At 39.5% G+C, this 24,363-nt stretch overlaps 1 protein-coding gene across 3 annotated transcripts in view; it reads left to right on the top strand.

The window, feature by feature from the left end:
* DNAH11 (dynein axonemal heavy chain 11) overlaps window positions 1-24,363 on the top strand; it is a 321,971-nt gene that overhangs the window by 254,104 nt on the left and 43,504 nt on the right. For 2 of the 3 annotated variants that reach the window (XM_061586939.1, XM_061586942.1), the window contains 3 exons: window positions 7,957-8,130; window positions 8,856-9,091; window positions 9,937-10,059. In XM_061586939.1, the coding sequence (XP_061442923.1) occupies window positions 7,957-8,130; window positions 8,856-9,091; window positions 9,937-10,059 (533 nt within the window). Of the gene's footprint in view, window positions 1-7,956; window positions 8,131-8,855; window positions 9,092-9,936; window positions 10,060-18,673; window positions 18,700-24,363 lie in introns of those variants that run through there. The other variant, XM_061586940.1, reaches the window with a different exon arrangement.

The raw sequence follows: 24,363 nt of genomic DNA, 5'->3' as shown, positions 1-24,363 counted from the left end.
TAATCCATCAGTCCAATTAATGTCACTTCACTGCTGAAACCAGGTCTGAAGCCCAGATTGAAATGGATCATGATAACCTGCTTCTTCCAAGCTACCACCCTCTTAAGCACCTTGCTGAAAAGGGGGTATTTGTGATTGGGCAATAGTTGTACTCTTCTGGATCCAGGAAGGGTTCCCTGAGGAGGTGACACTTATTTCAATGCAACCAGTACAACCTCCCCTTCTGCAAAGAGGCACTAACCATTTTCTAGACCCATCTAGTCAATGCTAGCCAGACTGGCAGCTGAATTTTATTCCACTGCACCTGAGGGCAACAGGCACTTAGAGAGTTCGGGGCAGGCTACATGTCTCCTCCAACACCTCACCACTGCTCCATATCCACCATGTCCACTGCCTGAGGTGGCTTCCTTACTCTGCCTAATGGCAGGGCTGTCCCAGACCGATCTGTTCCTTTGGGTTCCTAACTGAGCTGAATTCAAAACACCAAAAATTGAGAAGGAAAAGTAACAGTGGGAGGCAAGGCAGGAAGGGAGTAAAGTTACCTAAAGAAAGGGTTGGAGCAGCCTGAGCATCCCACAAAGTAATTTTCCTCTTGGGCCAATAAAATGGACTCTTTTAGATTTCACCCAAGATTGAACACTGAGACCTAACCGGGGATCTTTCTTATAGGTCAGGTTATGCTTGGAGGTTTTCTTCTTTGCACTATAGAGGAAACAAGAATTTTGATGGGCACCAAAGAGTTGCTATGATATGGATTGCATTCCTCTACATCCTTCCACTAGATGGGCTTCATATATGCTAATAGCTGTTAATAGGTTGACCAGCAATGGAAGTGCTTGAAGAGTGGTGCTTTACCACAAGAGGGCTCTCTCGGGACCAAATCCAGAATGTGCTTTTGGGCAGTTTGTTTAAGTCAGCCTTTCCCCACCTTTCGGTCCCCAGATGTTGCTGGACTACAACTCCCATCAGCCCCAGCCAGCATGGCCAACAGTCAAGAATTATGGCAACTGTAATCCAGGAACATCTGGGGACACAAAGGTTGGGAAAGGCTGGTTTAAGTTATGAAGATGTTGAGAAAGGCATCTGCATGTCCAGAGTTCTCCTACAATTATCCACAGCTGGTGGAAGGCACTTCCATTGAAACTTGTGGTTTCTTTTCTTGGCTGTTCCCAAGCTTCATACTTAGTTATGCTTTCCCAACCAAAATGAAAATAGCTAGATTAAATTGCTCTTAGAGGGACATAGAAAAGACCAGCAAGGCTTAGCACTTTGGCAATAAACAACTGCACCCCACTGGCAACTAGAGTAATTTAAATATGATAATAAATGATGCCAGCCTGCAAAGTAATACCCTGTTTTGAAAATCACATAGTTTACACTGCATTGTTCTTACTAATATTTTCTCACCTGGCAAGCAATGCCAACCTACATCTCTGTAGAAATAAAAATTCTCTGCCTGCCTTTCAGCTGCTGCTCTGAAGCAAGACCCTCCCACTCTGAAAGCCCCATAAGAATTTAGTAGTCCCAGGAAGAAAAAAGCCAACATGCTCCATAAGCCCTGGGGAAATGTTGTCCTGTTATGGAAATATGTATATATATGCAGAGATACTCAGCAGCCTGAACTGCGTGTGTGCTGGTGTGTGTGTATTTACCTAAGTGGCAGGCTTTTACCTTGCATTTAGATCACTGAAACATAAAACTTAGTAAAATAAGAAAAGCTACTTTATTTATAGAAATACATAGTAGATAGGAAAGGAATATCTACTTCTAACTACATTGGAGGCACAATGCCCAGACTTGGGTATTGCCCCCATGGCTCAGGAGAGAGAACAAAGACAAAGATTTCTCCTCTGTCTCAGACAGTCGAAGAAGAAGACAGAGGAAGGAGGGGCAGGTCAGCTTCCCTGAGCATATCAGTTTACAACAGAAGCAAGTTAGGTAGAGAGCAGCACAGGTAAAGGTAGGCAAGCTTAGCCAGCTGGAGGACCCTAACTCTATCTTCCTTCTGGAATACAAACAAAAAAACCCAAACAGGAGTTACTCTTGCCCACTTCCAACATCTGTTCTCAATGAGTGTTTGGTTCAGCTCACGAGGTTCATCTTGTCTCACAGCTTGCAGTATCTGACTTGGGCCAACACCTTCATCAGAGCACCTGCAGTCATGTCTCTGCTCTGTCTTGTACGACACCTTCCTTTAAGAGCATTTTGCTCAGTTTCTCATTGCAGGCTCTGGTAGCCTGTTTAAGTCCATAGATGGATTTTGAAGTTTACACATTAGGGTTTCTTTTCCTGGAACTTCAAACCCTGGTGGTTGTTGCATGTAGATTTCCTCTTCTATTTCTCTATGCAAGAATGCTGCTTTTATATCCATGTGCTCCACCTGCATTTTCTTGTTAGCAGCAACACTCAGAAGAGTTCTGATGGTTGTGTGTTTGACTACAGGAGCAAATGTTTGATAATAGTCTTGTCCATACTTTTGAGAGTATCTTTTGGCTAATAGTCTTGTATCTTTCAACGTTTCCTTCAGCATCAGGCTTTTTCTTGAATGTCCACTTGCAGCCTACAGCTTTTCTTCCTTGAGGAAGCTTGGTCAGTGTCCATTCTTGTTATCCTTGTGTAGAACTTCCAGCTCTTCCTTGGCTGCCTGCCTCCACCTCTCAGCTTCAGCTTTAGGTAAGGCTTCAATCTTGTCTTTCCAGGTCTCTGGCTCTGGAAGTTCATCTCTCACAAGGTAAGCAAATCTGTCTCGTGGTACACCTTTGTTGGTTCGTTCAGAGTGTCTGTGTGCTGGCGCTTTGGCTGCCCTTTCTGGCTCTGATGCCTCTTCTGGCTCAGACTCCATGTCTTCTTCTTCTGGTGCATTACTGTGATCCCTTCTGTGGAAGAATAGCTCCGTGTCTTCTATTTTGCTGTCATCTGTTTGGTGTGGCACCCCTTCTGGTTGGTGTGCACACTTTCCTTCCTCAAAGTATGACTCAGTATCCCTTCTGCATTCAAGAATATCCAATGAATATTCCTTCCTTGGCAGGGTTGTCAAATTTTGACCTCTTTTGTTTTGGAATGTGTACAAAGGCCTTGCAGCCAAATACATGAAGGTGAGACATGCTTGGTGTCCGATCATACCATAGCTCAAAAGGTGTTTTGTTGGTTGCAGCTGCCGGAAGTCAGTTCTGCAGATAGGTGGCAGTAACCGCTGCTTCCCCCCAGGATTTAAATCCCCAGGATTTAAGATAATCTGCCTCTAGTCTCCTCTGTGTGCCAGGAATGAAAGATGTTAGACTGACAGGCACATGGGAGAGAACCTTTTCAGCTGTGGCCCCCAAGCTTTGGAAGACCCTACCCCAAAAAGCCCACTCTGCTCTCTCCCTGATGATTTTCTGGAGACTTCTGAAAATGATCTTGTTCCAGAGAGCCTTTAGGATGGACTGAGGGTAGAGCCTGACACTGATTTTATGCCTTCTATGTTAATTTTTACTGCTATAGTCCCTTCAGTACTACTCCCTATATATATGTATATATGTGTGTGTATAGTATTTTATGTATTTTAATTGCATTTTATGTATTTTAATTTATTTTAATGTTTTGTGACCTTTATTGTGTACGATTTTTATTATGTACATGTTCGATTTTATTGTAAGCCACCTGAGTGCCCTATTATACAGTAGAAGGGCGGGACAGAAACCTTTTAAATAAATAAATAAATTTCTGTGGTAACTGCATCTTCCAACAAGGAATGAATAATCTGTCCAAGAGTCTGGTTCATGCGTTCCACAATCCCATTTTGTTCTAGAGAATAAACAACAGTACTCTGGTGCTCTATGCCTTCCTCATGTAGAAAGTCTTGCATAGCCCTAGACACAAATACTTCTCCATTGTCAGATCTTATAATTTGTGGCTTTCTGCCAAATTTGTTGTATACAATTCTGACAGTCCTTCCATTTTTGAAGTACTTGACTTTTCTCTCTCAGTAGGTACATTGTAGTATACCTTGAGTAATCATCTATGAAAGAGAGCATATATAAATTTCCACCCTTTGATGGCATTCTAATGGGTCCACAAAGGTCTGTGTGAATTAATTCTAGAGGTTTTGTAGTTTTCCTTTCACTTTTCTTAGGAAATTTTAGTTTCAAACTTTTCGTCTTTATACAACATTCACATTTTTCTGTGGATATACATTGGCCAATTTTAATGCCTCTAGCCAAATTTTCCTTCTCTAGAGCACTGATTCTGGCTAAACTGGCATGTCCCATCCTTCGATGCCAAACATGTAAACATCCAGAATCACAGGTTTCTTTGGCTGTATTTGCATACATAGTTTCAAAATATTCCAAATGCAAAAGTCTATTTTTCAATTTTGCAGTACAACACACTTCTGCTTGGTCTAAAACTTGGCAAACTTTGTCACTTAAAAAAAGTTCACCTCCAAGCTCCATTATTTTAGTGGCACTTATTAAATTATCTTTAAATGCTGGAACAAATAGGCAGTTTTTCAGTTCAAGCTCTCTGGTGCCCACTGGCATTTTGCAAAGCAGCAGCACCATGCCCATTCCTTGAGAACAGAAAACATCTCCTGATGCTGTCATTACATTCTGTGTATGGGGGCTAAGGTTCTTAAACCATTTTTTATCATTTATTAAATGTGCTGTACAACGAGTGTCAATTAAAAAACTGGTTTTATAATCATCATTCTTTCCATCAGATACATAGTAACTGGAATGCTTCACTTTAGTTTCTCTATGTGTTTTTTTTTCAGCTTGCTTTTGTTTAAAATCAACTCTTTCTTCTGTCTCCTTTCTTTGAAAGTGATTAGGAGATTTGCATTTGAAGCAATTCTTTCTTTGCTTATTTGTGCCCTGCTGTGGCTTCAGGGCATGACTCATTTCTCTATCCTGTCTTTGGATACTGTTTCTGCCAACAATAAAATTTGCTTTTTCAGACAGAGCTTGTTCCTGTCTCTCCTTATAGTCCTGATCTTTCAAATATGACATAATATGATCCATATTCTGATCTGTCTGTTCTAGTATGCAACGTCAATGATGTTCATTTAGAGAGGCCAGCAAAATAATTTTTTGCAAATATTTGTCCAATGATCTCCCACATCTTTCTAATTCTCGGAGCAGACTGGTAAATCTCTCCAGATGTTGATTCAGATCACTAGAGTGTTTCAGCGTGTATGGCAACTTATAGAAAAATATCACATGATTTTTAGATTTTCTCTCATACACACATTTTCAAGCTTTTCCCATATTTCTTTAGCATTTTTACAGCCCATTCAAACATTTAGCGCCTCATCTGATAAAGCAGAAATAAGAGACTTCACTTTGGCATGCTTATGGTTCCAAGATGCAGTGGCTGCTTCATCCACTGCTGAGCGTTCAGGATTAGTCAGGACTCCATGCAGTTTCTCCCCTTCCAAAAGTGCCTTCATTAGAAGACTCCAAATCACATAATTTTCCTTCTCCAGCCTTGAGATGCTTGTCTTAAGTGTTGATTCTTCAGCCATGGTGTTCTATCTTTTGTTCTGATTTTCTTTCTCTAACCTAAAGTCTCCTTTTGATCTCTTTGTAAATCACACACAGTGCTTAGCCTTTTTAGCTTTCAGGCACAACTCGCAATTCAGTTTAGCTTACTAGCAGCCATAACCTTTTGTTTTGAAAATATGTATATATATGCAGAGATACTCAGCGATCTGAGCTGCGTGTGTGCCAGTGTGTGTATTGACCTTAGTAGCAGGCTTTTACCCTGCATTTAGATCACTGAGTATTAAGACTTAGTAAAATAAGAAAAGCTGATGGACTGCTGTCAAGTCAATTCCGACTTATGGTGACCCTATGAATAGGTTTTCATGGTAAGCGCTATTCAGAGGGGGTTTGCCATTGCCTTCCTCCGAGGCTGAGAGGCAGTGACTGGCCCAAGATCACCAGTGAGCTTCATGGCTGTGTGGGGATTCAAACCCTGGTCTGCCAGGTCATAGTCCAACACCTTAACCACTACACCACACTGGCTCTCGAGAAAAGCTACTTTATTTATAGAAATACATAGTAGATAGGAAAGGCATACCTAGTACTAACTAAGTTGGAGGCGCAATGCCTAGACTTGGGTATTGCACTCATGACTAAGGAGAGAGAGAGCAAAGACAAAGATGTCTCCTCTCTCTCAGACAGTCAAAGAAGAAAACAAGAAAAGGAGGGGCAGGTCGGCTTCCCTGAGCATATCAGTTTGCAACAGAAGGAAGTTGGGTAGAAAGCAACACAGGTAAAAGCAGAGAAGGCTAGCCAGCCGGAGGACCCTAACTCTATCTTCCTTCTGGAATGCAAACAAAAAAACCCAAACAGGAGTTGCTCTTGCCCCATTTCCAACATGTCCCATTCATTCAGGGATTAATTTTCCTGGCACCCTTGGCATATGCAGAAAATTAGTCCAGATTCTGGATTGAGTGTCCAGGGTCCAATAATGCAGCAAGGACTGGACCTTGGGGCTGAAGTTCAGAGCCCCACAGCCCAGGGAGCCCCCAAAATGACCTCCCAGAGAACAACAGCTGATGGAAAAGCAGCATCCAGGCCCTGTGTTAGCACCTGAGCCAACATGGACATGTTGAGGTCCATCAAGGCTGATGCTGGTCGCTACTTATTTTTAAAACATATGGTAGGGGTAGCTGGCCAGGCATATACAGGGTTACAGGTGGTTATTTTATTATTTTTACTGTCTTTAAAAAAATTTTTATCCTTTTCCACAGCAAAATGGTTCATGTTTCCATAAAGAAATATGCTTAGCATCAGGGCAGAAGAAGCAAACTTCATTTTATTCCTGTAGCCATGATGATGCTATGGTTTAAGTGAGTTTAAAATGTGAAACTGCACGTGCTCAGAGAGGTGTTTTTTGTTTTGTTTTTTAAACAGGTTTGGCCATTTTTATAACATTATCAGGAAAGTTGTACAGCAATTGTAAAGCATGGAATGGTGAAGGGGAGAGAAGAAAAATGTCATTTATGTGCTTTACAACTCAAGCAATATATATAGCCATCTACAGGGGGACCATTAAGTCCAGGGTCTAAAATTATCTATCTATACCATTGCTAGGATTGAGGCTGAGACCCTGCTGTGGTCTTCAGGATGCAAATGGGGCTGTCCTTGCTTTTCTCCTCTTTACATGACTTACCGAAGTCAGTGTGGGATGACAGGGTGGACTCCCTTAGGATTCCTCCAGGCAGCAGGCTGTAGCAGAGTCTTTGTTCCTGGAAATGTCCATACATGCATGGTGTGTCCTGGGCAGCTGGTCATCATGCAGCTGCCACTCTGATCACACTCAGTAGCCAGGGACATGCAAGATATGAGTGGGAGCCTCCAGAGTCTTAATGAAATCTAAAGGTTTTAGGTTTTGGGTCCTCTGCACCATCCTCTTCAGTAAGTAGCAAAACAATGATGGAGGATCCTCTGATGAGAAGCAAGATGTGGTGAGGGCTCCATTCCATCCTGAAGACTGCATTAGGATCTGGGTCTTTAGCCCTTGTCACACACTGATTATAGCTCCTGTACACTTCTAAGAAGCCCAAACTAGTTCCACAGTGGACTGGGCCAAACCTTGGGGTGTCTGAGAACCAATAGCATTATATTGTAGCATTATTATTCATGAATGTTGTGGTGTTAGATTCTCTCCTTCCCTCCTCTACCAGTCATATAGGGATGCATGTGTAGATGAGGAGGGAAAACGTTAGTTGCTGTTCTATGCTTAATGAGACTAGAGGAATCTTGGAAGGCCAAGACAGGTTGGCCCTTTCTGGATATATTTCTGGTGTCCAGGCTGTCAACTTGATTGTCTGAAATGCACTCAAGCTGCCTAAATCTATTTAAGTGTGTTGACCTTCACATTTTGGACTTTGGCAAAAACTCAAATTTGAGGCAAAAATACACTGGTATATAGTTATCTCCATACGATATTATAATTTTTGTCTTTCAGTCTGAAAATATTCGCTGGACACAATCTATTAAAACATTTGAAGCACAAGAAATAACAGTGTGTGGTGATGTTTTGTTAACATCAGCCTTTGTTTCTTACATTGGATCCTTTACCAGACTATATCGCCAAGAGTTGATAGAACGTATGTGGCTTCCATTTCTGAAATCTCAAGAAGTAAGTCTTTTTAATGCAGAACAGTGCCTTGGTTTGGAGCATTACATGTCTGGATTTTCTTGTTAAGAAACAAGAAAATAAGCCCCTGATAAAGGCCATTTTGGCTGAAACGTATTGGCCATATTGTAGAAATAAAGAACCCATCCTTTTTTCTGGCATCTTTGAGATACTGTTTTTTCTTTTTTGCACACCATTTTTGGATGCTTCCTGTTTTTGGTGTGTTTTCTTTTGGATTCTCTTTCAGCATGAGATTTTTGTGAAAATACAGTTCTGCTCAGAAAAAATTGCTAAGGCTGATCAGCCATGGTTTACCTGCTAAATGCAGTTTGTTTATGCAACTGAATGTAGCATTACCAGCTAGGGATGTGCTAGAGTTCTGCTCAATTGCGATTTGGTACCAAATTTTCCATTGATTTACTTATTCTCTATCATTGAGAATGGGATTTTTATGTAGCGATTTTCTATTGCTATTTTTGAAAACAGATTTTTTTTAAAAAAAATCTGCCTGTAAAATATTGATATTAAGAATGATAATTTTATTGATATTTCCTTTCATTTATCAATATTTCCTTTCAAAATTGATATTGATATCAGTGTTTTGGGGAGGGGAAAATAGATTTGTAAAAGGAGCAGTTAGTGGATAAAGAATGAACAAATTCACAATATTGTCTTGTTAGGTCTGTTGTTAACTTCATAATAAAGTTATATTTCTCTTTATTTCAAAGGTTCCCATTCCAGTCAGTGAAGACTTAGACCTGGTTGGCATGTTGACTGATGATGCAATGATTGCAGCATGGAATAATGAAGGGCTGCCCAGTGACAGAATGTCAACTGAAAATGCTGCTATTCTAACAAACTGTGAGCGCTGGCCACTTCTCATAGATCCCCAACTTCAAGGAATAAAATGGTTAAAGAATAAATATGGAGCTGACCTTAAAGTCATACATCTAGGACAGAAGGGGTGCGTGTGTGTTGAAAAAATATGCCTATGCATAAATCACAACATGATACATTTCTTCTCCATCCAAAGTGGTTTTTAACCTATATAATCTAAAACTGACATTGCTCTTTCAGAATATATCTCTTCTCATTTCTGTTTAATTCTATGCTTATCAAATCTGCCACTGTAGGGACTCCTAATTCTTTTTCATGTACATCAGGTGGTTTAATGTACCTAGCTGTTAAACTTGAAGACAGGCTTCAGAGAATGCTCTCTGGTCGCTGTTTTCCAGTGCTACGGAGCAGGAGGTCTCTAATTTTGCCAGTGGGACCCTCCCTGCATCAAGCATACAATTGTTCAAGCTTTCTCAAGTGTATCTAGGGCAAAACAAAGACAGGTGGCCTGGCTGCTTTCAGTTTTGCATTAAGCCGGGGAGGGAGAAAGGTCAAAAATAAAGCAAAGGAGCAGGACCATTACTAGCCCACTATAAAGTTTTTATAGGGTAAGTTCCTGGGAAGTTTTGGGGAACTTAAAAAGTTGCCCATTGATTCCTTGTATTGATACATACAGAGTAGAACACTCTTCTTATATTGTGTGGCAAGGGAGTTGATCATTGCTTTTTTTCTTGATGCTCTCTCAAAATACCTTCTGGGAAGGAGGACTGGAGATGCATAACAACTAGTACTTGATAGAAAGAAATACAGAAAGAACTATTGTTATGTAGCCTATGCTCATTTATATGAGCCTTTCAACTGCCCTGCTTTCCCATTCTAGATTCCCACTAGATTTCTTCCCAGTGTTTCTATAGTCATCTATTATTCAATCCCTAGGGTCTTTTTCTGATTCCTATTTTGTGATATGTTAAGGTTCTTGAAAACTATTGAAAGAGCTTTGGCTTGTGGAGATGTTGTCTTGATTGAAAACTTGGATGAAACAGTAGACCCTGTACTTGATCCCCTGCTTGGAAGAAACACAGTTAAAAAAGGGAAGTAAGTATATTCTGGAGGAGGTAAATAATGACTCTGTCTCTTTTATATATTATTGCTTTAGAAAACTGATAGCACAACAGATACATCATTGATACTGGAAATTTTGATGTGGCTATTTGCGAATCTAATATTAATACACACATCAGAACCCTGCTAGGAACAATAGTCTATGGATATGCATATTGTTCCTAGCTGCCTTCTCATTGTCGCATCTAGCTCAGTACTATCTATACTGACTGACTACCAGTGGCTTCCCAGAGTTTCAGGCATGGGTCTCTCCTAGCTGTACCTGGAGATGCTGTGGAATGAACTTGTCTTCTGTCTCAAGTTAAGTCCCTGACATCTCCAAGTAGGACTAGGAAAAAACCCTGTCTGAAACCCTGGAGAGGCGCTGCCAGTCAGTGTGGATAATATTGATTGAGATGAGCCAGTGGTATGACTCTGTTGTTTCTAGTCATGCTCATTTAACTATTTTTCCTGTTCAGTGGAGAAAAGCTGTCTTAAAGAAAGGCAACTATGTCACCAGGAAATTAGAAGTTAAATTATTGACACATGCTTCAAGTCCCAATATGGTAGAGCAGAAGTGGGGAACCTATAGCCCTCCAGATGTTGCAGAACTTGTATTTATTTATTTGTTAATATTCCATCCTTCCTTCTCCTCCCATCAGCCCTAGCAAGCATGACCAATGGCCAGGGATGGTGGGGTTGGTAGTTCAGCAACATATGGAGTGCCAAACGTTCCCCACACCTGTGGTAGAGCTACATATACAACCTGTATGTATCTCTATATAAAAATGTAAGACATTACAGCATAACTCTGTGCTGACATCACTTAGTATGACATTGGACACAGGGCGCAGTGGCAGGGTGGCAAAACAAAATCATGGCTGACTAGGGTTGCCAAGTTCTTGGCCTGAGACTGATCCTGTATCTTTAGGAGAAGAAAAAGTCAGCTAAGTGCAGGTGTTCTTGCAACTCTGTAATGGGAAAAACCACAAGGTGGAATTCTCCCTTTCCCTTACACAAGTTTTAAAGATACAGAAGACCACTTGGTTGCCAGGCCCGGCCTACAAGAGGTCCTTTGTATCTTTATTTTTTTTTTTTCAATAATTTTTATTCAGATTTTCATAAAACATACAAGACAAAATCATAAAACATTCAAAGACAAAAAACAAAATCAAAAATAGTTAAACAAAAAGAAAAAAAGAAAAAAAAAAAAAACAAAAATAAAAAATAAAGAGTAAAATATTGACTTCCCATTTGTCAAAGATCAAATCAGTTATAAGTCTATAATATATAACAATCCTGTCTCTTAAGTCATATTATAAAATCACTTTCCTCCAGTAGTTATCTTACTTAATCATCAAATCTCATAAACATTACTTTATTCTTTCCACAAAAAGTCAAAGAGAGGTTTCAATTCTTTAAGAAATATATCTATCAATTTTTTTTTCCAGATAAGCATATCGATTAATCCATCTCATTACTAATTATGATAATCTTATTGTCATAACCATAGTCAAAATAAACATTTCAATTAATCCATCACATCAGAATCTGTTAGGTTCAATAATTTCAGTAGCCATTGTTCTATTATCTCTATTAGTTCCATTTTCCATCTTCCATCTTCAGTAGTCTTGTTAAGTCCAGTAATTTCAATATCCAATCTTCCATTATCAGTATTCCATAATAATCTTGCTGTCAAAGCCATAGTCATATAGTAAGAGTCTGATGGGAATTACCTCTATCCCAAATATTTTCTTGCCATCCATTCTGAATAGGTTGCTGAAATACTGCTGTAAAATCATATCTCTGTTCTTTTTTTCAAAATACACTGGGTCATCTCTTAAAAGTTTTTCCATTGTCACATGGCTGCAGTTAATTCCATAGATTTTCTCTATATTGGGCTCCATCACATCATTCCAGTCCAGAAGATTATCCATGCCATTGATAACTTTATCTCTAGAATCTTCATTCATTTCTTCAGAGATAACATTGAGTTCCAAACAATAGATTTTATTTCTAAAGTCCATAGACTCCAAATCTTGTTCCTGTTCCACGTTGGTTCCAATCTCCGGGATCTCCTCTCTCACAGGGACCCCTATTCCAGTCTCTAGGGTCTCCTCTCTCACAGGGACCCCTGTTCCAATCTCCGGGGTCTCCTCTCTCACAGGGACCCCTTCCAGGGTCACCTCTCTCACAGGGACCCTTATATCTTTAATCTCCTGCTTCATTTTACTCAATTCAATTTTCATTATCTCAATCTCATCCATTATTTTCTGAAACATAGTTATTTCCAGATTTTCAGCCACTTTCTTAATTGCCATTTTAAAAGAAAAATATAGGAAAACCACTTCTTATTTCAGCAACAATTGGGTTAATTCTCCAAACTTGGTGACATCACAGTATAAACAGAGCAGACAGCCTTATCTCTCCAATAGTTAAGTAAACAAAATGCAGTTCCCAGGATCGAAACAATTAATGGCAATCGTCAAGAAACAGATTCGTCAAAATAAAATAGACCAAAAAGAGAGTAGTCTCAAAACAGTATAATATTTTTCAAAATAAAAATCTGGAATAGAAATCCCTCTTCTGTGTATATCTTTAGAATGCAAATCCAGGGACTTCCGGGAAGGGTGACTTAGCCTGTGCCTGCTTTTGAGACGGGCTCCTGCCTCAAAAGAAGCTTATTCAGATATATCAGTCAGTTTTTTCTTTTTTTTTGACTGATTAAACTTCTCCCGGGTAGGGAGAAACGAAGAGATTAACCTCAAAGCCTATTTTTGTTGGGACGACCAGATCTCATTAATTTATGGGACGAGGTCCAGCCGACGAAGGTGGGACGGATTTTCAACAGCAAGCTCTATCTGGAAAAGCGAACGTTCATCTTATCTTCTAAGAGAGAACGCACTAACAGGCAAGCACCCTTCTTTCTATATTTTTCTTTTACTTGACTTAAATTGTTGCTGTTTAAAAGAGATTTGCCAGATTGATCGGTTTTTGACATCTCACTGGGGAGCCGTAACTTCTCTCTGCTACGCACTAATTAATAGCTTATCTCTGTTTTTGTTGCAAAAAGCTGTCCTGGATTTGCATTCTAAAGATATACACAGAAGAGGGATTTCTATTCCAGATTTTTATTTTGAAAAATATTATACTGTTTTGAGACTACTCTCTTTTTGGTCTATTTTATTTTGACGAATCTGTTTCTTGACGATTGCCATTAATTGTTTCGATCCTGGGAACTGCATTTTGTTTACTTAACTATTGGAGAGATAAGGCTGTCTGCTCTGTTTATACTGTGATGTCACCAAGTTTGGAGTATTAACCCAATTGTTGCTGAAATAAGAAGTGGTTTTTCTATATTTTTCTTTTAAAATGGCAATTAAGAAAGTGGCTGAAAATCTGGAAATAACTATGTTTCAGAAAATAATGGATGAGATTGAGATAATGAAAATTGAATTGAGTAAAATGAAGCAGGAGATTAAAGATATAAGGGTCCCTGTGAGAGAGGTGACCCTGGAAGGGGTCCCTGTGAGAGAGGAGACCCCGGAGATTGGAACAGGGGTCCCTGTGAGAGAGGTGACCCTGGAGACTGGAATAGGGGTCCCTGTGAGAGAGGAGATCCCGGAGATTGGAACCAACGTGGAACAGGAACAAGATTTGGAGTCTATGGACTTTAGAAATAAAATCTATTGTTTGGAACTCAATGTTATCTCTGAAGAAATGAATGAAGATTCTAGAGATAAAGTTATCAATGGCATGGATAATCTTCTGGACTGGAATGATGTGATGGAGCCCAATATAGAGAAAATCTATGGAATTAACTGCAGCCATGTGACAATGGAAAAACTTTTAAGAGATGACCCAGTGTATTTTGAAAAAAAGAACAGAGATATGATTTTACAGCAGTATTTCAGCAACTTATTTAGAATGGATGGCAAGAAAATATTTGGGATAGAGGTAATCCCCATCAGACTCTTACTATATGACTATGGCTTTGACAGCAAGATTATTATGGAATACTGATAATGGAAGATTGGATATTGAAATTACTGGACTTAACAAGACTACTGAAGATGGAAGATGGAAAATGGAACTAATAGAGATAATAGAACAATGGCTACTGAAATTATTGAACCTAACAGATTCTGATGTGATGGATTAATCGAAATGTTTATTTTGACTATGGTTATGACAATAAGATTATCATAATTAGTAATGAGATGGATTAATCGATATGCTTATCTGGAAAAAAAAATTGATAGATATATTTCTTAAAGAATTGAAACCTCTCTTTGACTTTTTGTGGAAAGAATAAAGTAATGTTTATGAGATTTGATGATTAAGTAAGATAACTACTGGAGGAAAGTGATTTTATAATATGACTTAAGAGACAGGATTGTTATATATTATAGACTTATAACTGATTTGATCTTTGACAAATGGGAAGTCAATATTTTACTCTTTATTTTTTATTTTTGTTTTTTTTTTTTTTTTTTTTCTTTTTGTTTAACTATTTTTGATTTTGTTTTTTGTCTTTGAATGTTTTATGATTTTGTCTTGTATGTTTTATGAAAATCTGAATAAAAATTATTGAAAAAAAAAAAAAAAGAATGCAAATCCAGGACAGCTTTTTGCAACAAAAACAGAGATAAGCTATTAATTAGTGCGTAGCAGAGAGAAGTTATGGCTCCCCAGTGAGATGTCAAAAACTGATCAATCTGGCAAATCTCTTTTAAACAGCAACAATTTAAGTCAAGTAAAAGAAAAATATAGAAAGAAGGGTGCTTGCCTGTTAGTGCGTTCTCTCTTAGAAGATAAGATGAACGTTCGCTTTAACAGATAGAGCTTGCTGTTGAAAATCCGTCCCACCTTCGTCGGCTGGACCTCGTCCCATAAATTAATGAGATCTGGTCGTCCCAACAAAAATAGGCTTTGAGGTTAATCTCTTCGTTTCTCCCTACCCGGGAGAAGTTTAATCAGTCAAAAAAAAAGAAAAAACTGACTGATATATCTGAATAAGCTTCTTTTGAGGCAGGAGCCCGTCTCAAAAGCAGGCACAGGCTAAGTCACCCTTCCCGGAAGTCCGAGGTCCTTTGTATCTTTAAAAGGTGTGCAGGGGGAAGGGAGAATTCCACCTTGTGGTTTTTCCCATTACAGAGTTGCAAGAACACCTGCACTTGGCTGACCTTCTCTTCTCCTAAAGATACAGGCTCAGGCTCAGGCCATGGACCTGGCAACCCTATGGCTGACTGGATGAGGCAAGTGGGTTGGATGTGGGATTTGGGTGCCTGGGGTGTGTGGTGGTGGTGAGGGGAGTGGTGGGGTTGGCGGAGGAGGCAGATGCAGCCTGGGCAGGTTCATGGGAAAGTAGGAGGCAGGAAGCTGTATCTGCAGACTTTGTCTGGGGTAGCAGTGGCAAAACAGGTGAGGCAAGAGTTGAGGAGGGGAGTGTGGGTGCCTGGCAGGTGACAGTGGTGAGGGGACTGGCGGGGTGCAAGGCAAGCACGTGGGAGAGGGGAGTGTGGGTGCCTGGGGTAGTGGTGGTGAGAGGACTGAGGGGGGTTGGTTGAGGGTGCTGGCAGTAGAGGAACAGGTGAGGCAAGTGGGTTGGCAAGGGGAATGGGTGGCAGGGGTGGGGATGGTGAGGGGAGCTGGCAAGCGGAGCGAGGAGGGGCATAGCCCCTCACCTATATATAGAGAGGAGGGGGAATGAGTAAGTCTGTGTTACTATACAAACTAGTATGTATTATTTGGTTTTTCCTGAACTACAGCTACAGCTATTTCATCAAATGGATTAAAATGCATTGTTAATTTGTAATTAATAGATTAAGACGCCTACAAGGGGGGAGGGAACTATAAGTCTGAAGGGCCATAAAGTGCAAGTACAGTCTGTGACATTTCTATGTAAAGCTCATAGATAAGATAAGGTACTGTATACAGTAGCAGTAATTAGCCATAAGTTAGCACCAATGAATGCTGTTGTAAATTGTCACTGTACTTGTATACATTAGTATACATTTGAGCTTTGCATAGAAAAGTAATGGACAGTGCTTCTTTCTTTTTATGGCCATCTTGATCAATGTCTTCCTATATAGGGGTGTGTGTGTGTGCGTGCATGCTTGCTCGTGTGCACACACACACACTTGTGCACACCAGGGATATAATAGAATTCTGCCCAATTCAATTTTGATACAGAATTTTCCTTTAGTTCACTTATTTGCTGTCATTGAGGATCAGATTTTTATGTAGTGATTTTCCACTGTTGTTTTTGCAAATGGATCTTAAAAAAAATATATCCGCATCTAAACTATTAATATTGATATTTTATTGATATTTTCTTTAATTTATTGACATTTCCTTTAAAAATATCAATATTTCCTTTAAAATATCAATATTACTATCAATAAAAATGGATTGGTAGAAGCAGCAGCTTGCAGACAAAGAATGAACTTGAACTGATACCAGCCTATTAGGTGAACAGAATGCTTTCAAACCGGCACCAGCCAAAGGATCCCATCTTTCATATGTGTGTGCACACACAGCCTCTGCAACACAATATGTTGTAGTGTGATATGCTTCCCTTCAAATTTCTAGCTACATCTTCACTGGATTGTTATTGGGATGATTTTTTTTTTCATTTTGGTTTTGTTGTTGTTGAAACAGTTGGACACACTTGTGCCCAGTCCCAGCTACATTCATATCTTGGCTTTCTCGGTTTGATTTCAAATACTTTTTGCATTTCTGCAAACCTTGGGGTTACCTCATGTCTTCTGGTGCCTCCCTTTTGTGCAGGTAGGTGAGTGGTGAGGCTTTGGCTGCATTTATAGAAGAATCAAGAATCAAATGAGCGAAATCTTCCAAATGAGAATACACATCATGAATCTGGTGAAGTGAGCTCTAGTCAACAAAAGCAAATGCCACAATGAATAGGATCATCTTTTGAGGTGCCATAAGTCTCTTTGTTGCTCTTGTTGCAAGAGGCTAACACAGCTCTCCCTGTGGAATTGAATAAGTGATTGGTTTAATTGTTCTGCGCATATGACAACATTCTTCCATTTGCTTTTTTAAAAACATAATCCATTAAAGAGTTGATCAGGTGTTGTACAGGTTTTGAGCACCAGTGTATGCAGCCAGGTTTAGCAAAGTTTTCAGCATTTTTTGCTTTCTTAATTTTAGGAATTGTGTCAGTGTTTGTCCCCACACTCTTTCTAACAAAGAGAGATTGGAAAGATGCTGATGATAGATATGGTACAGACCAACAGTTGAAGTTCATTAATAATTGGAATGTTGTAGAGTATGAAGTAATGAATACTAATTACTCCTTTCATGTCTGACAGCACCCTGTGGACCAATACATCAGCTCAGACTTTAATTTGGTTCTAGTAATGGTTTTATCAATAGTACATTAATTCTGTGTTTGAAAAGATATACAGTTGAACCTGACCCACACAGTAGCTACCGCAGTCATAAAATGACCACATACTGACAAGAACTGGGCAATTACAAATAATTAGATCTACTGAACTTTAGACAATCCTAATTTTAAGTGAAATATATCTTACAATATCAATTGACAGAAAGTATTGCTAGGAAGATTTATCAGCTTGTGCTCCTTCTAAAGCGAATTTACTAGCTGTGCATATTAGCAAACCTGCAGTTCTATGAAGCAGCTTCATAAAATTATATCCTTGCTCTCTTTTATTGAGATTCTTCTTGAGCTTAAAACTTGCTACGTTAAAGATGGTACAACCCTGTAATCTGGTATTTTAGTGAGTGCCTAGCTTGCCATTGGCACTAAATAAAAATGCTTTGTAAACTGGTAGTAGCCCTAAGCACTGAAGTAGGGAGATGTGTGCATAAAGATGTGACACAGAAGCATTGTGCATGGATCACAGCCACCCACAGTGGAACCAGATAGTGGAAAGGGGTTATACAGTCACTATATCATCATCATCATTATCCCCCTGGCAGAACCCACCACTGAGCTCTGAGCCAAGCCTCCCCTTTTTCACTACCACTAGGTAAGCCTACCAGGGCTCACAAGAGGGCACTCCATGCATCTGATATTTGCTGGGTACTGTATGTAACACTGTAGTTCCCAATCCAGTTTTGTGAATTGTAAACCAACTATATTTGTTATATATATCAATACTTATACTGGATACTTATATATTCCAGCTAAGGATTCTCACATGCAGCAGCCAGATGTGTGCATAAGTGCCAGAGCCAAGTTCCTGCAGATAGCATAGATAAAAGAAACCATGCTATTATCAAAATGAGCCTGCAAAACAGATCTGTGTGCAGATTGCTAAATCAGGCCTTATGAAACATTAATAGACATTAATGTCAAGACATATGCTATTGATGGCTTTTTCATTCAGACTGTGTGTTGGTCTGAACATAATGGTAAACCATAGTTTAGTGTTACAAAAATGAGCCTAGGCTACACCAGCAAGGAAGGAAGAACATGCAAGCCTAAGGCTCACTGCAGCTGATCCTTGTAACATGAATCCATAGTTCAGCATTATATGCATACCTCAAAGTGTTTGTTTGACAATATTTAACAGATAACATTAAACAGAGTTTCCATATGTCTGAGATTAGACAGCTCTGTGTGTCTCATGCAGCAGCAAGGTAATTAACTCACACTTTTCTGCTATACAGAAAAGGCTTTCCTTTGCCTTGAAGTTCAGGCCAGCTGTGCAACTTTCAGTCAGAATTTGTTCTCCTCTCCACTAGTTTGACCAACTTAAACAGTTTGCCTGCAGTGATTGCTAAGTAACAGCTCCTCTCTGCACCTGGTATGTTCAAATTCACTCGCTGCATTAGCTGCTAGAGTTCACCAGTTGGATGTGGAAGCTTTTCATTTCAAACAGCAGGTTTTGAAACGTGCCTTTTTAGATGGTCTTTGAAAAATGCTTTCCCCCTTAAAGCATGACGATATTGTTCACATTTGCCTTCTTTCCCAGAAATCTGTCTCACATCTTTCTTTACCGTAACAGTTCACCTAAGCTGTTGTGAAATGCAGCAAATGGAAGTATGCTGATTCTGTTTGTGGGCTTTTAAAAAATGTTTTTAACCATTGGGAGCCAGATTTCCTTAGCAGAAAGTGGTTGTTCTAATATATATTCTAAAAACAGTAAAGAAAATTCAGACTGCAATCCTGAACTGAGTGAGACTTACCTCTGAGTGAACATGTTGTCAGGAATTCGGATCCCAATCTTGCAAATACTTTTCCTAAATTACCAACCTGATCAACTCATTTATGCACCAGAAACACAATCAATTTTCTAGAGGGGAGTTCAAGGGATAACAAGCAGCAATAGGAATTGGTAGAATTGTTTTAAGCAGGCAGAAGACCTTCAGGCAACTGAGAGTGGCAGAGCTAAAACAGCAAGGTTATGCAGTGAAGTGTCAAAATATGAAGCAGAGAGATAATGCAGGGAAAATCATGGAAGACTTTGAAGGTGAGAACAAGATGCTGGATTGTGTAGCAGATAAGAACCAGTGTAGGGATTGGAGTATAGGCATCACATGGTAGGAGCAACTTGAGAGGTGAATGATTTTGTCAACAGAATTATGGAATACAGGTGGGAAGATGGGAGCTGTGTGACAAGAGAATAATTATTAAATTATTACAAGTACGACCTGCAGTGTGTCTGTTTCAGGCAGGGTTTTAATTTGAAATTGGTGCTGCTCAAACACAAGTTTTTCACACTGTCCACATGATGTCTCAATCATCAAAATGTTAGCCTGTACTTTCTGGGTTTTTTACATTTAATCTGGATTTCCTGTTACTGCAAAAAATCTGTTAAGTAAAAATATCCCAATGTACGTCTGAATTCCCTGCTGGTGTGGAAGCTTGTTAGTGCATTATTTTATTTTATATTATTTTATTTTTGGTGGATGATTTGTCAAGTGTGTGGTGATATTTCAGTGGGTAGTCTCTGTCACCACGTCCCTACTTCCATTTGCTACTCACTTGAGCACAACCTAGCTATTTTGTTTTCAGTGGCCCAAATGATATGAATGGTCCCAATTATACAGTGGTATAGCTATGAAAAGCAGATGAGTTAAATTGCTCATGTGTGGACCCTTGCATACCAGTTGTGCACACAGAAAAATCTGATCTCAACAACCTGTCAGGCCCAGGATGTGACTCAGGAACCAGACCAACGGCTGTAGTTAATTCGTGTTTTATTAGGGTAATGTCCAAACAAAGACTGCGTTTTCTCATGAAGCAATACAGGGATACAGGTCCTGCGGCATTGGGAGAAAGTTGACAGAGCAAGGGACTTCTTCCCGCCTGTTCTTTAAGAAGGGGCCAAACGGGCGCGCAATCTTTCGCTCCTCCTTAACTGCCCCTCAGGTACTGCCCGCCTTCCCCCCCTTCTCTCCTGTCTTTTCAGCTGTCTGCGTGTGTGCGGTGAGGGGGGAAGCATCACCCCCTCCTCTTCTGAAGTTTCCGATTCCAGGATGGGGGATAGGGGAGGGGCTGATGGTAAACTGCCTCCCCGCTTTTCGGCTGTGAGCAGCCCTCCCTCTTTCCCCTCTTGCTCTGAGCCTGAAAGAGGGGGAGGCGTGAGAATGTCCAGGGAGGGCTCAGGCTCCCCGTTGCTAAGCGACCTTATCACTGGCAGTTCCTCTGTTTCGTCTTCGCTCCAAAGGGGGGAAGTTCCTCCCCCTTCCCTCTGCCATCCATCCGAATACTCTTCTCCCAACTCTCCGGGATCCAGCTCCACGGGATTGGGACCCCAGCTCTGCTTTCCGACACAACCCATGTGTGAGATATCACTCCCATTTGGAAGCAGCCCTACAACAAATGTTGTAGTGGGGGGGTGCTCCTGTTCAGGCAGCCAACCAGACATACCCTTTCCCAGGATACATCTTTCCATTCTCCCCTCCCCAGTCAGGCTGTAAACACAATAGTTGCCAGATCAAAGTGTTTCCATTAGCCACACCTGGAGGGAAAACGAGTTCATGTGCCAGTCAGTTGTGAAATCTCTTAAAGCTGAATTTAAAAAAAAAACATGCACTCAAGCAGCTCCCACCAGGTTTTACAGTAAAAAGGGGCAGGGTTTGACTAGTGTTAGGTGCCCCCATTTTCAGAAGAGAGAGATAGAGACACACTGGAACCAGCAGAACTGTGAGTGCATTTCTACCCTCAGTCAGCATTCTATGCCCACTGACCATTCTTATTTTGAGATGTTTTCATTATCCTAAGCCCCACTTTAGTTTTTTCCTTAAGGTTTTTGTACTTCTGCTGACTTGAGGGTTCCCTTGAGCTAGGGATGTTAAGAAGGCATCATTTTCCATTCCAGTGCATTTCATCTTCTGCCAAGAAATGATGTTATTCATTCCACAATCTGCTCTGATGATATTACTAAAGTTATGTAATTTACTTAATTACTTATGTAAATTACGTAAATTATGTTGTCATTTTATTATTCCACCCCATTCATTTCAATGGAAAAAACTTAAATACATATTGTTTGCAGACTGAAAGCAACAGTGAATACTGATCGTATTTGCTGGATTAATTTCTGTTCCGGACATGAAACAAAAAAGCAAACGTTAGCAATTTCTGCTTCTGTTTCCATTTCCATTTGAATTCTCTGACATCCCTACCCCAAGCTTACTGGTACCTCCCTCTATTGCATAAATGGTGCCAGTTTGGCTATATAAAGATCCACATTCATAGAACAAGTTTGCTACATGTAGTAGTCAACCTGGAGGTGACTGATGTATTGACCAGAGATTTATCTGAGGGGACAAAGAGGAAGGGATGGATTTTCCCATTATCATCATCAACAACAACAACTTATTCTTAAGACATAACACTTCCTAACATTCTAATGCTATTTATTGTCTATGCTTTCTGTTCTCGTTTTCATTGAAAGGATGCTAAAAAGTAAAAAGCAAGGTAAATCAGTTCATTTATTTTACTTTTGCATTTCCCCTTCCTGCAAGAGATCATTTATGTGCAAGGTCACAGTAGAAATCTGTGAGTATATTGCTGTGTGTAAGGGTGAACTAAGCTCACTTTGCTCAAGAGGTCTCTGCTTAAACTTCAGATTTTCCTCTGTAACATGAAAGTGAAGCTCACATCATTTCTCTAAGCATTTACTCAAATCACCTTTGTGGAGTTCTAAAACTTAAAGCCTGTGCTTGTTACACTTTGATCTCCAATACTAACATCTATTTATTTATTTATTTATTTATTTATTATTTCAATTTATTTACCGCCCTTAGCGAAATAGCTCTCAGGGCAGTGAACAAACATCTACATAAATGTTGTGTTGAATTGGACTTATTGATTCTGTGGTCTCTTTATCTTCTTTTGGCTAATACCTTAGTAGACCCATAAGAGGGCAATAGGACAAACATTTATTTTTCCCAGATCTGCAATTAACAAAAAAACCAACATAGCTGCAGTGATAAAACTCACTGAATCATTGTACAATGCTTGCCTTTCATAGCTGATAACCACAGAAATTGGTGATAATTTATTACTTCTGTGCACTGAGCACCTATAAAGTAGCATCTCAGTGCAAGATTCCAGAACTCATTTACAACAAGCCATTTTGGCATTGCAATAGCAATGATTGTTTACCAAGATTCTTGGTAAACAAAGGAGAGCAGTGAGTTACAGAATTGCCCTCTTTGTTCTGTTGCTAATTTCTAGGCTCGGCCTTCCATTTTCCCTTGCATCATGGAACTGGAGTCAGCTCAGTCAAATGTTTAGCATATATCCAGTATGGTGTACCTAACATATAAATAGCAGTGAAAACATATCATTTTATTTAGTTGAATTAAATATAATTATACCAAAAAGAGAGGTCTGTCTGTCTGTATCTATCTTTTGGGATAGTTGTTATCTGCTATATATGACTATGGGTGCATACATACATACCTCAAAATAGGAGTCGGCACAATTCAGGAGGGGAAGAGTGCAGAAAATACATCTCATACTTCATAGAATTAATTTTGGAATATAGATATCTGTCCAAAACTATTTATACGTGCTTCCTGCAAATTATTGCTCAACCTATTTTTATTACCTCCTTATAAACATGAATGCCTGTTTAATTCTTTGTTTGGGGCATTACAAATGGTTTATAATAAAATTATAGTGATTATTTGGGGAAAACGAGGTAACTCTTTTAGAATTTCTGTGTTCATATAAAGAAACAAGAACATACTATTTTTCAGGTTTCTTATAGTAATCAGAAAACAAAAACAGAAGATGAGCAAGTAAAATTATCTATACCATTAATAGTTGGTAATGGACCTAGCCTTCACTTTATACATTTCAGATTAATTTGGCATACTTGTTTAATATCCTCAGCAACAGGTCACTCATACCAAGAACATTCTTACTAATCTAAGAAGTGAGCAGTACTAGGCTGTGTGCACACCATACATTTAAAGCACATTTCCCCCACCCCCAAATAATCCTGGAAACTGTACAATTCCCAGCATACTGAATCAAATCAAATCAAATCAGTTTATTTTACGGTCATTGACCCGTCTTGTTATAAGCATAAAATACAAAGGGGAAGTAAAACGACAGTATTATCTTACATATATACATAAAATGAAAATATAGAAATGCTTATCCTAGAAGATCTTAAGGCAGAGTCGTTGTGCTGCATAAGAGTCATCAAATAAACATTTGCGGTGTACGGGGCAAGTTTCACAAAAAACTTAGAATGAAATTTGAGACATGTCTCTTACCAGATCTGTTAGTGTATCTGTAGCACATACATGCATGTGAACCCATATCTTTCATGTATGTTCATGGAAAATGCTGATTTCAGAAATTAGCAATAGTACTATAGGCAGGATTTCATTGGCTATAATGATCTTGCTTACTTTGAGAGATTTAGAAATTGCCAATGACAAGTAGTATTTATGTGCTTGCTCTGGAAAGCCTGTACTCACCACACTGTGGCTGTGGCTATGATCTTTTTGAGTGAAATAATAAAATTATATAGAGGTAAGAATAATGGCATGCCTCAGTGGGAAGATTTCTGATCAAAGGATAACTTGGAGCCCCTGTTATGTACAGTAATGAAGCCCAGAACCTGACGAGAACTGGAGATGAGGAAGAGTTGGGACTCTCGGACCAGGTGGCAGGGGTCATCCATGCAGCAGGAAAGTTCAGCCTCAAAAGCTGAATGGATCACATACAATAGAGATAAGCAGATCTGAAGAAGAGTAACATGGATCAGCCTTCTGGTGTGGTCTCAAAAAGCTTAAGTGATACTAGATTACTATGAGAAGAAGAAGATTGTC

This window comes from Rhineura floridana, chromosome 10 (genome assembly GCF_030035675.1).
Source record: "Rhineura floridana isolate rRhiFlo1 chromosome 10, rRhiFlo1.hap2, whole genome shotgun sequence".
NCBI classification, from domain to species: Eukaryota; Metazoa; Chordata; class Lepidosauria; order Squamata; family Rhineuridae; genus Rhineura; species Rhineura floridana.
Note: the sequence above shows the minus strand (reverse complement) of the source record. Positions and strands in the feature narration are given on the sequence as shown.